The sequence below is a fragment of the Platichthys flesus genome, chromosome 14, assembly GCF_949316205.1.
Source record: "Platichthys flesus chromosome 14, fPlaFle2.1, whole genome shotgun sequence".
In the NCBI taxonomy this organism is placed as follows: domain Eukaryota; kingdom Metazoa; phylum Chordata; class Actinopteri; order Pleuronectiformes; family Pleuronectidae; genus Platichthys; species Platichthys flesus.
The window spans coordinates 8,283,562-8,296,549 of record NC_084958.1 but is presented as its reverse complement, the minus strand read 5'-3'; the positions used below and the strand labels follow the sequence as shown (position 1 = coordinate 8,296,549).

General features: G+C 41.2%; 1 protein-coding gene across 4 annotated transcripts in view; it reads left to right on the top strand.

Annotated features, from left to right (window-relative positions):
* The window catches only part of tnk2b (tyrosine kinase, non-receptor, 2b), a 49,244-nt gene extending 45,177 nt beyond the window's left edge, over positions 1–4,067 (top strand). For all 4 annotated transcript variants that reach the window (XM_062404264.1, XM_062404265.1, XM_062404261.1 and 1 more), the window contains one exon: positions 711–4,067. In XM_062404264.1, coding sequence (XP_062260248.1) covers positions 711–717 — 7 coding nt within the window. In that variant the 3' untranslated portion in view covers positions 718–4,067. The remainder of the gene's footprint in view (positions 1–710) is intronic.
* Positions 4,068–12,988: the final 8,921 nt, after the last annotated feature.

The window sequence follows — 12,988 nt, the reverse complement described above, 5'->3', positions numbered from 1 at the left end:
CGCAGTTCACATCGTTTAAAATTAAGGCTCTGTAATTCAGCTTGATACATAGCATTGCAGAAAGAAAACAAAAGTTGTGCTCTATGAAAACGAATCGCAAAAAGAGGAAGTGATGAGTATATAAACGTTCAGGATATGGTGTTCGAAAGGAACATTGAGAAATCTGGGTATCTAGCCACTGTGCGCTGGCACGTCTGACGTTTAATGTTACCTTGGCCACAACAACACATCCTACCGTAAATTTTCAACATGTCCCCGACATTGGTTGTTGGCAAGCTGTCTTCCACCGATTTTTTTGTCAATGGTTTTCAAAAAACTAATTTGCGTTATTTCTGTTCACGTATGTGGTTTGTATGTAAGTTTGACCTATTAACTTAGCTGGTGTTACTTTTTCATATGTTGCATGTTGGTTATTTTCAAAGGTCATATAACCGGAATACCAGTGCACATGTCAATGCAGTCAATGAGTCTGAGGGCTTATACAGCAGTTGGCTGTTAGAGAAAGTTTTCTGTCTTGTTCTATAGAAAAGTATAAATTACTGAAATTGTTTAAATACTTCTAATGTGTAGCTCAGCTTAAAAGCCTCAAAGTTCCCTCACGAAGTCGGGTTTGCACATAAATGTAAATATCTTTCAAGTTAATTGAGGAGGACTCAGCGTTTCATCTCCCCATGGTCTCAATCTAATCTAAATCTTATTTCTATTTGCAGACGGTGACAGAAGTCTCAAGCTGCTCAGCTCTGATTGGAACTTCATCCTCAGTAAAACATCATCAGAGGAGGTGATTCGAGTTCTTTCTGTTCGAAGCCTCCAATCAGACGACTGTTATTTGACTTATCACCGAGCTATCACAAATTCATCATGGTTCATTCAGGCTGACCATGGACACAGGAAAGTAACTCGGGGGCAGCAAAGAAGAATTTGGGACATATTTCAACCTTGTTCCAAAAACTCCGTCATTGTTGCACTTAAGAAGTTGTCTAACGGCACCCAGCGTTTTTTAAGGTTTTTAAAGGCTAAAAAAGAGTCAGGCTGAAATGTGTCACTCAAACACTTCTGTGTGCCACCAAACTGTCAATCATCACTGCGGCTCGTACACTGATGGCCAAGTGCAGAGAGACACTTTGATGCCTTTCTTTTGTAAATGTCATTAAACAGGTTGGGAGTGAAGCTGTAGAGGCCCCCATGAGATGAAGAGCACAATATACGCATAAGCACTTTCTTATTGTCAAGAGCTTGGAGAGTTTGACTGAAAACTAGGATCATATTTACTGATCACTGTCTCAACTAAAGCGTGTGCAGTGAATGTACAGTTGGTTCTATAAGAATGGACAGCCTGCTTCGCAGCTGAGGATCTGCATCACTGTGTGAGGCAGGGGTTTCAAGAGCAGTGACAAATAAATCATAGACTTCCACAACATCTGTGCCCAACAAATCAATATTTGACTGGCAGGAAATAATTTTGCCTGTTATAAAGAAGTGTTTCATCACAAGATTGTCCATAAAAAAATTGCATTTTATATATAGTGAGGGAAGTTACTAGCAACATGGTATGGAACACTCTGTGCTAAGAGTCAAAGGTAAAACCAGTCAAGTGTTGACATGAATCTAGGAAATGATCAGAGACTGACAGTTTATACTCAGTATTTAAACAATACAACTTTTATACAGAGACATGTATCGTATGTTAACAAAACAACATTTTTATTTTATTTTAATATATTTATAACACAATGCTTAGGAATAAGAGAAGGCTGTCACGTCTGTGACTGGGCCGGTCATTTCTTAATTAAATGTACTGTTCTGTTTGATATAGCACAAATAAAAGTACTTGTCAGACTTTAACTAAATTCATCTTCTGCACAAAGCTGCCTAGGTCTTGAATATCTAATATGTGAGTCATATTCCGAGAATTCCGGGCAAATTAAGGCTTTTCAAAAACTGAATCACAAGAGCAAATCACTCACATCGCTCGGCTCCATTCACTCTGCCATCAAATGTTTCAAGGACATTTTCCCAGTAATACAGCGAAGGATGTAACAACACAAAAAACCCTTCATTAGAATAGAAGCTGGTCATTGTGCAGACTTGAAGCTGAGCTGCTGTGGTTTGGGGAGATCTGGATGCCAGTGCCTCTAGGAACCTGTCTGCCAGACTTGAGGAAGATGCCTTGGATCAGCGTTTTTTTTTTTTACAAATAAAAATGTGTTAGACAAATCTAAGTGCTATATTAAAGGTCAATTCCAGTATTATTCATTCTAGGAAATATGGGTGTAAATTAATCCTACTTACAAAAACTTTTTTGAATCATTCCAGTAGATCATCCCTTTACAAAAAGTGTTTTAGGCGATAAATCCCTGTTAGAGACATATTATGAACTGTCACAGTTGCCCCATACAGTTGCCCCATACGATTATGTTGTTGTCGCTGCCACCTTGACAATCTACTGGACTGATTCTAAAAGTTTTAAGTACCATTCATTTACCGATCTACTTTAACAAACCTAGAGCTCAGGTTAAAAAAAATCCAGAAATTCCTCTTTAGGACTAGTCTTACAGTTAAACTAGTCTAGAATCTCTTTGTGCAACTGGCGTCTGATCTATGACCACAGCAACCAAGTCACAGACCCCAGATACAGCCTGTCCTTATTCCTCAGCTGAATACTCCTGCCAGTTCTGCATTTTCTGCATGTTTCCAGACTACATTGGCAGCCAATAACCTCAACACACTCAAATTTTGCCCAAGGCACAGATACCGTTCCATAATAATCACTTAAAACCATAATTGTGTTATTTTGGTGAGGAGTTTCAGGGGCAATTATTCAAAACTTCCAGGACACCAGTGTATTGTCACAGTCGAGCAATGAATTCTTTAAAACTCAATATAGAAACCTTTGGGCCTCTGCTGCTGTTTATATCATATAAACTTTTTATTTGAAGACAGTGAAAGAAAAGGCAATAAAAGGCATTTAATAAGCTTTAACCTCTAAAATTCACTTTTTATCGGCAACACTGAGACAATGTTTGATCACACATGATCCCTATGGTGCTTCTCCCTACAGCAACAAATAACCATCTTTGCCAACTGGTGCCCATCCATGTATTTACCATATACATGTCTATGGCCCTGGCTTTGCTCCAAACCCACTAACCCCTTTGCATGGCCTCAAAAAACATAAACAGAATGTGACACGTCAGAGCACAATCTGTTTGGGCAGAAACAATCGGGCAGCCTCTGAAAAAAGCTTCTGTGGAGCCACAACAAGCCTGTGTTTCTGCCCGAGTTAACTAAGAGGCTCAAAAAACAAAACAAAATGAAACAAAAAAAGGTAAAGGAGGTATTTATAAAGGATGTACAGGACTGATTTATACAGTCAGAGCTTTCTCCTGTGTGCAATAAGGCTGCTGTAGAACCTGTGACCTCCCAGTCTGTCCATCCATCAATGCCCCCCAGTCCTGAAAATACCATGGAGCTTTCTTCTCTTTCATGATGAATCCTAGCGATTGAACGCACACCGTTTTCAGGGTCAAGTGTTTGGTGACTCAGTTTTCCTCCCTGGGCAATTCCTCCACTGATCCACAGTCAGTTCAGACATTTCCCTTCTGGCTTGTGTTTGCGTTAGAGCTGAGTTTAAATCAGTGCAAGAGGACAACTGGAAGTGAGGGCTGCCTCTGCTCTCTTCACGTGTTGTTTGTCTTTATACCAAGCTGCTGTAGTTGTTTTAGAAGGACCGAACCTTGTTGTGTTAGGATCAACCCAAAGAATAATTGTCCTGTTGTGGTTTTGACCCTGATGTTTGAAGAAAATAAAAAACTCTGTTCAGCTCTTTGTTCGCAAGAAAAACATGTTCATTAGAAACTGCTACTTTAAAGTCACTTGTGTTGTTTTTGCTGTTTTTTTGCCATTTCTCTCATGTTTTGCTTCCCAGGATGTGATTTGTTTTAAATGCCTACTGTACAGCTGGTTTTCATTGTGTCTCTCCTCCTGGGTCGATGGAAGAGTTTGAGAGAAGTAAATGCTGCAGAATTTATAAATGTATTTTTTATTAAAGAGTTAATTATTTTTTACCTCTTCTCCTGTGGTGACCAATCTTTTTTGTCTGTTTCACTAATGATCCCTATAGTTGCGTTAAGACTTCAGTTGCCGCTGACATTTCCCCGAATTAAAATAAAATGTCTGACTACAAAATGTCAGGTACTTTCACAGTTAGTGATTGGGTTTGTTGAAGTATTTGTTGAAGTATTTCGGGATGAAAAAAAGTTTCCATACACGTAGAAGACGCTGATAAAGACGAACAACTCTGAAAGAGCTTTTGGTGATAAGGAATTACGTCAGTGTTGTTGTCTCATCTCATCTCATCTCATTTTCGTCCGCTTATCCGGGGTCGGATCGCGGGGGGAGCAGCTCAAGCAGGGGGCGCCAGACTTCCCTTTCCCAGGCCACATTGACCAACTCTGACGGGGGGATCCCGAGGCGTTCCCAGGCCAGTGTTGAGATATAATCTCTCCACCTAGTCCTGGGTCTTCCCCGAGGTCTCCTCCCCACTGGACGTGCCTGAAACACCTCCCAAGGAAGGCGCCCAGTGGGCATCCTTACCAGATGCCCGAACCACCTCAGCTAACTCCTTTCTAAGTAAAGGAGCAGCGGCTCTAATCCGAGTTCCTCACGGATGGCTGAGCTTCTCACCCTATCCCTAAGGGAGACGCCAGCCACCCTTCTGAGAAAACTCATCTCGGCCGCTTGTACCCGCGATCTCGTCCTTTCGGTCATCACCCAGCCCTCATGACCATAGGTGAGGATAGGAACGAAGATCGACCGGTAGATCGAGAGCTTTGCCTTGCGGCTCAGCTCTCTTTTCGTTACAACGGTGCGGTAAAGCGAACGCAATACCGCCCCCGCTGCTCCGATTCTCCGGCCAATCTCACGCTCCATAGTACCCTCACTCGCGAACAAGACCCCAAGGTACTTGAACTCCTTCACTTGGGCTAAGGACTCATTTCCTACTCGGAGTAAGCAATCCATCGGTTTCCTGCTAAGAGACATGGCCTCAGATTTAGCGGTGCTGATCCTCATCCCAGCCGCTTCACACTCGGCCGCCAGCCGATCCAGTGAGTGCTGAAGGTCACAGGCCGATGATCCAATGAGGACCACGTCATCTGCAAAAAGCAGTGACGAGATCCTCAGACCACCGAACTGTAACCCCTCCCCACCACGACTACGCCTCGATATCCTGTCCATGTATATCACAAACAGGATTGGTGACAAGGCGCAGCCCTGGCGGAGACCAGCATCCACTGAGAACGAAACTGACTGGCTGCCGAGGACGCGAACACAGCTCTCGCTTTGGGAGTACAGGGATTGGATTGCCCTGAGGATAGACCCCCTTACCCCATACTCCTGCAGCACCTCCCACAGTTTCTCCCGGGGGACCCAGTCATACGCCTTCTCCAGATCCACAAAACACATGTAGACCGGATGGGCATACTCCCAGGCCCCCTCCAGGATCCTTGCGAGAGTGAAGAGCTGGTCCGTAGTTCCACGTCCGGGGCGAAAGCCGCATTGTTCCTCTTCAATCTGAGGTTCGAACCTCAGTGTTGTTGTGCTGTAAAAAAAATCATACAACTTCAACAGCAGATCACGTCCTGTCTCCTTCATGCTGTCCCCTGGCGTCACCCCTCACCTGCATGTTCCACACATTTTCCTGTTTTTGTGAACATGCCTGTAAAAGGATTAGTCTGAAAAATATCTGAACCCCCTTTTCTGGAGTTCATATATGAAAAAAGCTTGTAAGTGCTGCTTTTTAAAGATAACTTGGATTTAGATTTTATTAAATGAAACATGTTTACAAACAATGCTCAAATGCAAAAGAGCTAATTACTGCATACAAGCTAAATATGAGCTATATAATGCATTGCACATAGACTGCATAAATTAACCTTAAAAGTGCTTGTGAGTTTTATAAACTACAACAAGGTCCTATAACATAAATCTCAGTTTATATAACGTTGCTTTTATGAGTTATACTCTGGTGCATAGCGTTGAAAGTGCTGATATCACTCAACAAACACTTTAGCAGGAGATTAGTTTGTTGATTGTTTGGACTGGAGACTTGCTCTGCTTGTGGATTTTTCAAGCCTCAAATGCTAACACATTGCTCGACATACTAGTCTAGTGTCTAGTCTAGCATGCTAACGTTTGCTGATTAGCCCTTAACACCAAGTACAGCTCAGGCTAACAGGAATCATTCGCTTTGTAGATATTTGGCAGTTTGTCTTAAAAGTATTTGACTCTGAACAAAGTCGATGGATCATTAATGTTACGGCCCCTGTAGGGCGAATATAACAAGATATATATATACAAAGAAGAATATAATAAGATCACTGACCACCACTGACACCAATCAACAACAGAAACTATGGAAACAGCCCAAACCATGGGATTCATAAACATCAGACGACACATTACACAATGTTAAAATCACAGGATGAGGCCCAGCAGAACCACCAGTCCCCAAACTGGAAGCCTCCGTTCTGATTCTCAGTTTTAAAGAACCTTCATAAACTGGACAAGTGCACCTCATTAACGAATGATCGGTTTAATCAGGGTGGAGCTAGAAGAGAGACACGAGAAAAACAGGGACACAGAACAGGAACTCATGCAGCCATAACTAACCTCAGTAGGATTTGTCGTTTGGGAACCGACAATGTCCAAAACTAAATTGGTGCAACTCCATAATAGAGGTCAAGCAATTTAATTTGAAGCTTATCAGGATCCGTGATCCCATATTTTTTGCGAAGATATTTGCATGAGAAACAAAGAAATGGAATGAATGACCATGTAAATTATCTGTCGCTTTAGATATAATAAGGCTAAATCTTTTATTCATTTATTAATTTCATTAAGGGATTTGTTGTTTTTCTATGTTAATGTTGATCAATCTGAAATCAATTCTTTGAGGATTTGAAATGAAGTTCAGAAAAAACATGGAATTTTAATGTTTCAATATCCCATTGGTGTCTTTTATTAAATGTTTCATACTATAGACGATGAGTCATTCAAACAAAGAATAATCGGATAAAACTGTAATGAAAACAACTCGATTTGTAAGAAGCCTTCAGGCTCTGGCTCCACCGAACCTCGTGGCCTCATTGTGATGTAACAGATTGATCCCAATCGATGAGGCTGTGTTTGTGCTTGTGATCATCGATGTTCCGACGATGCGAAGCCTTGATCCCGGAGAGAGACCTTGCATGTCTCGACTGTATATTGATCCTCACAACACAGATATCAATTGACCTTCATATTGTATATTCATTTCATCTGCGGCAACACTTTATGGTTCATAGTTCATGAATTGTTTCTGTTGTGTTAAAAATGTGCTGAATGAGCGTATCACAGATCCATTTGACTATTGATGAAAGGGCAGGAATCCTACTGAAGTGGCAGCTGAACCTTCTGTTGTAAGAAAACAACATTATTCTCAAATCCTACCTTCCCTCCCTCACCAATCACCATCTTTCTTGTCTTCCTTGACTTGGAAGAACTTCTGCTTACTAGTGAGGGACCCAGAAGGCTTTCCATTCATCTCAGTGGTGTGTTCGTGTGTGCACGTAGGGTATCATTACTCAGTCCCCGGGCAAATTATCAATGCCTGTTGTTGTGCTATAGGATGCTGGAGAAGGGATGGCAGAAGTCCCCAGAGAAATTATTGTCGTTTTTTCGCCAAAGAGAAGAGGGTAAATAAAGAGTAAAAAAAGAGACAAAGCAAGAGCAGGAGAGCTGCCGAGTTAGTTCAGAGGAGCAGAAAAGACTGAACCTCCTGCTTTCTGAAAAAGAAAACACCCTATCTATTCGTATGCATGCCTGTGTCTACAGTTTGCTTTATAGAATAAAATCTCAATATCTCTATTTTGTTTTTCTTACTTTATTCGGAAAGGAAGATTTGCTTATTTTTCTCCAGGACTGTCTTTTTTCCATACTCGCCATCTCTTTTCTTGTTTTGAAAAGAAACTTCAGCTCACAGCTACAGAGCATGTGCAGATTTTCTGTTTGCTGCTGAGCCGAGAGAGACAGATGATGACAGGATGATTGAGGAGAGGAAGACACACAGGAGAGACTTTTCAGAGGTCAGAGAGGAAAAAGATGTAAGGAATCTAAAAAGAGACAGATGGGTGAAAAGGGAATGGCTGTGTGCTACAACACATGGATCTCTTTTAGTCTTTGTCTAAACATCTTGAAAAATTCTTTGTCTTCTACCTCGCTCTTTTTATTCGATAGCTAATTTGAATAGAAATTACTGTTGTGGTGCCCACTCTAAATCTGCCTGTTTGGAACGATCTAAAGCATTAAAGCTCCAGAGCTAATGCATAATTATTCCTTATCATAAGTGAGTCCTCCTCAGTTTTTTTTGCAGTGAAGATTTCACTGTCAATGGTTTCATTAAAATGAAACTTAACTTATTTTAATACTGTTAGTATTCACGTATGTGGTTTACTTATGAATTTGAATTTTTTTCTCAAGTGATGTTATGCTCAATGTAAAGCATTACAGCAATGGAATGATAAGTGTACTTTTACTTTGAACACAAATTGCTAAAGAGGAAGTGATTCTATGTATGTTGTTTCCATGATGGGGATCAGCACCTGCTACACTGCTGAATATCTGTTCGATATGGTTTTTAAAAGAAGATCTGATAATAAAGATGATCTGGCGGGAAAGACCTTATTGGCCGCAGGCTGCCAGTTACTCTGCGCTGTAGTTTATCCGAGGACAAAGAACAAGATTCAACTGGGTCCATGGGTCCTTCCGCCCCCCCCCCCCAGCCCCGCCTCCTTTTACTGAAAGACCCCAAAAACAACAAAAGCAATCTGACTTTTTTAGTGCTTAGCTGCATGTCACAATTGAAGCAGCACTATGAACACGTTTTTTAATTGTCATTATGATCAGATTTTTTATTTCCCCTCATTGCAGTTTTGCGAAGGGCAACTCTGTCGTGGGAAATGGGAATTTGTATTGAACACTTTGACTTTACCGAGTCATTTAAACCATTGCTTATATAAAAACAAGCATTACTTCAAGAACAAAGTACCGCAGACATTAATTAAGTAAAGTTCCATTGTTCCTCTTCACGCTTCTCTTGTTCTTCTCTCTGGTTCTTCAACATCACAGTTAAGGTGCAGTACGGTGCATGTGTGCAGTCCTCAGATCGACTGATTAATGATGTGTAAGGAGAGGACATGCTATTGCCGACTTACATAAGCCCACTTGGATAGAGGAGCCAGACAGGGAGGTGGTGTGTTTTGTCATTGAGGGTGAGGACAAAATAATGGACCTCCAACCAATTAATCATTGTGCTCAGGGTTAATGATAGCCCTTTGTCCAATGTCCCTATGTGCCTGTAGGTTATTATAAAATTGTATAACCTTCACTACTATTATCTAAGTATAAATTACCTTATTTCAATACATGTTTTCCAAACTTCCTCCTTGAAACACATGATATTAACCTTATGCTGAATTGAATCTCCTAAAAATACCTTAAAATGTACAAGATATAATCATATATGTCGAGCATGTTCCATTATTCTACACAATGAGACATGCATGTGAACGACTTATATTAGTACAATGTGTGCATCTTCCCCCTAACGACATCCACTCAGGGATGTAATCAGATTTCTGGGAGGTGCCGCAATGGACTACCTCTACCCGGACATGTTGTAAAGAACATTTGTACGTGTAAAGTGCAGGACTCCATTATGCTGTATGATTAGATTTCTCAGTACTCATTTTTGACAGACAAATAGCCAGAGAGGCACTCTAACTTAGTTTTTAGTGACAGTGGTAGTGTGTAGACAGTCACCTCTGCGACATCACAAAACCCATTTGTGGATGTTCAAACAGCCTTTAAAGAAGAAACCTAATTGCAAATCCCACATGATGATTAGTGAAAAAATGTTCCAATGGTTGAGTAAAAGAGACAACAACGTAGAGATGAAACTGCCATTTTTGTCAGGTCAAGGGAACAGCTGCACACCAATTAAAAGTATGCCATAATCAAGAAATGACGGGGAGTGATGACAGGTGGTGGAGGAGGAGACGGAGAAGGGGAGTGAAGACAGGGTGTTTTTAAAAGAGAGTGAAGAAAAGATGTGTTATTTTCATCTAAAAGTAGTTAATGGAAGTGGAGGAGATGGTGATGAGGGAGCTGAGAGAAATTCAGAGAGGTGAGAGAATATGAGGGAAAACAGGCAGTAGTGGAGGCCAATAGCAGAGAAAACTGCTGTCAGCTTGACCATAGTAGATCAAGGAGAGGTCTTTGAAAAGGGAATGTATCATGCTCCTCCTGACGTTTCCATGAGAGAGAGAGAGAGAGAGAGAGAGAGAGATTTAGGAGTAGAAAGTGCATATTTGGTGAAAGTACCCTGCCTCTTGAAAACGTCCTCAAGTCTTCTTTGAAGAAAGAGGGGTACTGCTGTCCATTAATTAGTGACGGTGTGTTAATAGAGAATGAGGGCTATGGTTTGCATTAATTTGTAGATTGTATTGCATAGAAAGTGTCATAAACTTGAATGAGTGAGTTCAGGTGGTTAGGTTCCATGCTAGAGGCCAATTGTTAACTTTGAGGAAACCCAAATGAAGGTTGGTTTCATCAGCATAACATGTACAGAAGGAGTAGCCAAGGATCAGCAACAAAAGGAAAGGAAAGTAATGCTTGGACTCTTTCACTCAAAGACTAAACAGAATGGAACTGTGCCCAAGATACTTCAGCTATTCTATATACAGTATGTCACAAACTGCCAAGATGCAGGAAGGGAACTCAAACTCTGCCCTCAAGGGTTTCTGTCACCAGCAGCGGTGCAGAATGACCACACAAAATAAGACTGTTTGGAACCGAATGTCCTACCATCAAATGACCATTTATAACTTGCTCCAAGTGAAAGAATGGTCCACCAGGACCTGGTTCCTTTGACCTGTGAGCACGAACTTGCTTGGTGGTGAATGAATAAATGTCACCAATTGTCACTATCTACTGTAGTAAACAGTTGTACAGAACATAAAATAAATAGCTTCCACTTAAACATTACATCTTCAACAACCTTGCTCTACTGAAAGAAAGGATGGAACCAAGCACGCAGAGGCATGGTTGGGCATTAGAAGACAGTTCAAGTTTGTAAGAAGTTAAGAAGAAAAATAACCTTTTTTATTCTTTCATTTAGCACCAGGTAATGATTTGAAACCTGAGAGATTTGAAACTCTCAGTAGGTTTGAGCTCTGCACAGTTACTTTGATGATTTTTCCTCATTTGAGGAGTCCATCTCACCCCCCATCCACACTAAGATGGCTTATTTTAAATATTCAACGTGCCTAAAATTTCAACATGTATAATCACATGACGACTTGTGAGGGATTCACGTGGGGTTACTTGGTCATGATGAATCCACAGAAACTGAATATTTGACTCTGCTGTGTTTTTTAGCTCAATGTTTTCTGTTTTTTTCCTCCTGCAGTTATCATCACTCAGACACTGCGCTAGAAATCAAACTAATCCACTGACATTGCAACATTTAAACAGTATTTGTACCCCAGTATTCACTGTCTGCTTTCAGTGCAGACCGCCAACAGAGGCAGGTGAGCAAACTGATTTCTGCAGGGTCTCTGTGTGTGTGTGTGTGTGTGTGTACAGTATTTACATCTTTGTGATGACTATTTTAAAAATAGACCTTAGAAAGTGAGAAGAGACAAAAGGCTGTTCAAAGAATAAAAGTTAACTCTCTGTACAGGGGCGATGGATAACAATCAGGTTGAATATTGCAGTTAATATCATATTCCTCAGTAATTATATATCTCTGATGTAATTATGCTTGCAGTGTTTGAATGTGAATAAGTCACATGGCTAACAGGGGGTGCCATTATGTGACTGTGGCATCCACCGGGTGATTTTTTTTGTTTGTGCTGGTGCCTGTATTGTCATTTAACAACTTTGGAAACAATTCTCAGTTCCTGGCCATCACTGGTGAGCTTTGTGCATTTCTGTTTTGTAAAGGAGCCACTACTATAGTCATTAGCTTGTAAACGGTTCCCTGCTCCTAGATAATTATGCTCCTTAAATTTAGTTGGCATCTAGATCAAGTAATGATGGAATTGGATGGTTATGCGAGGGGCACATTGCAGAACTAGACACCAGGCATTCCAACTCTGCAATCTTCCTTCTCCCTGATTTGTTTTGCTCAAACAGGTAACCTTCCCAACCCGTGAGGACAAAATGCTCTGTCTGGGTTTTTTTTCTTCAGCATTTTTGTCAAGTTAAGGGTACGTCTTCCCTGAAGCTTTTCTGACCAGGCACTTATTCAGATTGGGCCATCAAATTTAAGTCTATTCAAGAGGAAACTGAACAGCCTTGAAACTGCAAAGTAGGTTGGCCCGGGTTCACGCTCCTGCACAGCCTCTCTCTGGGCTTTCTATCCTCGGAGAAAAAATCCATCTCAATGTGCAAAGAGCATCTTATGCAGACATCCTCCACTGACCGCTGCTATCACAGAACAACAGAACTACTGCTGAAGGCCTGAGACGCAACACCAACCAGCATCCTTTGTCTGTCCTGTCCAACAACACCTGTTCAGTTGAGCCTAAGTGGCTAAAGGCCAGTGCAGATGATCTCAGTCGACATTCGACAATTTAAATACCCGGCATGCTCCTGTCTGAGAGGTGACAAACCTGGCCCTTACCTTTTACAATTTGGCCCACATCAAATAAAAATGCACATATCTCTCAAATGGGCCATCACACTCCCTGGAGTACTGTGGCTCTCATGTTTCCATCCGTGTTAATTAACACTTCATTGGTGACACCTTCAATAACCGAACAAAGCAGAAGGAGATGATTGTGAAAGGTGTCACAGACCACTCAGACCAACAGACCAAAGTTTAGTGTGTGTTGGTTTGGTCTGGTGGTTTTTTTTTTGTTTTTTTTTTTTTAAATGTGTTTAT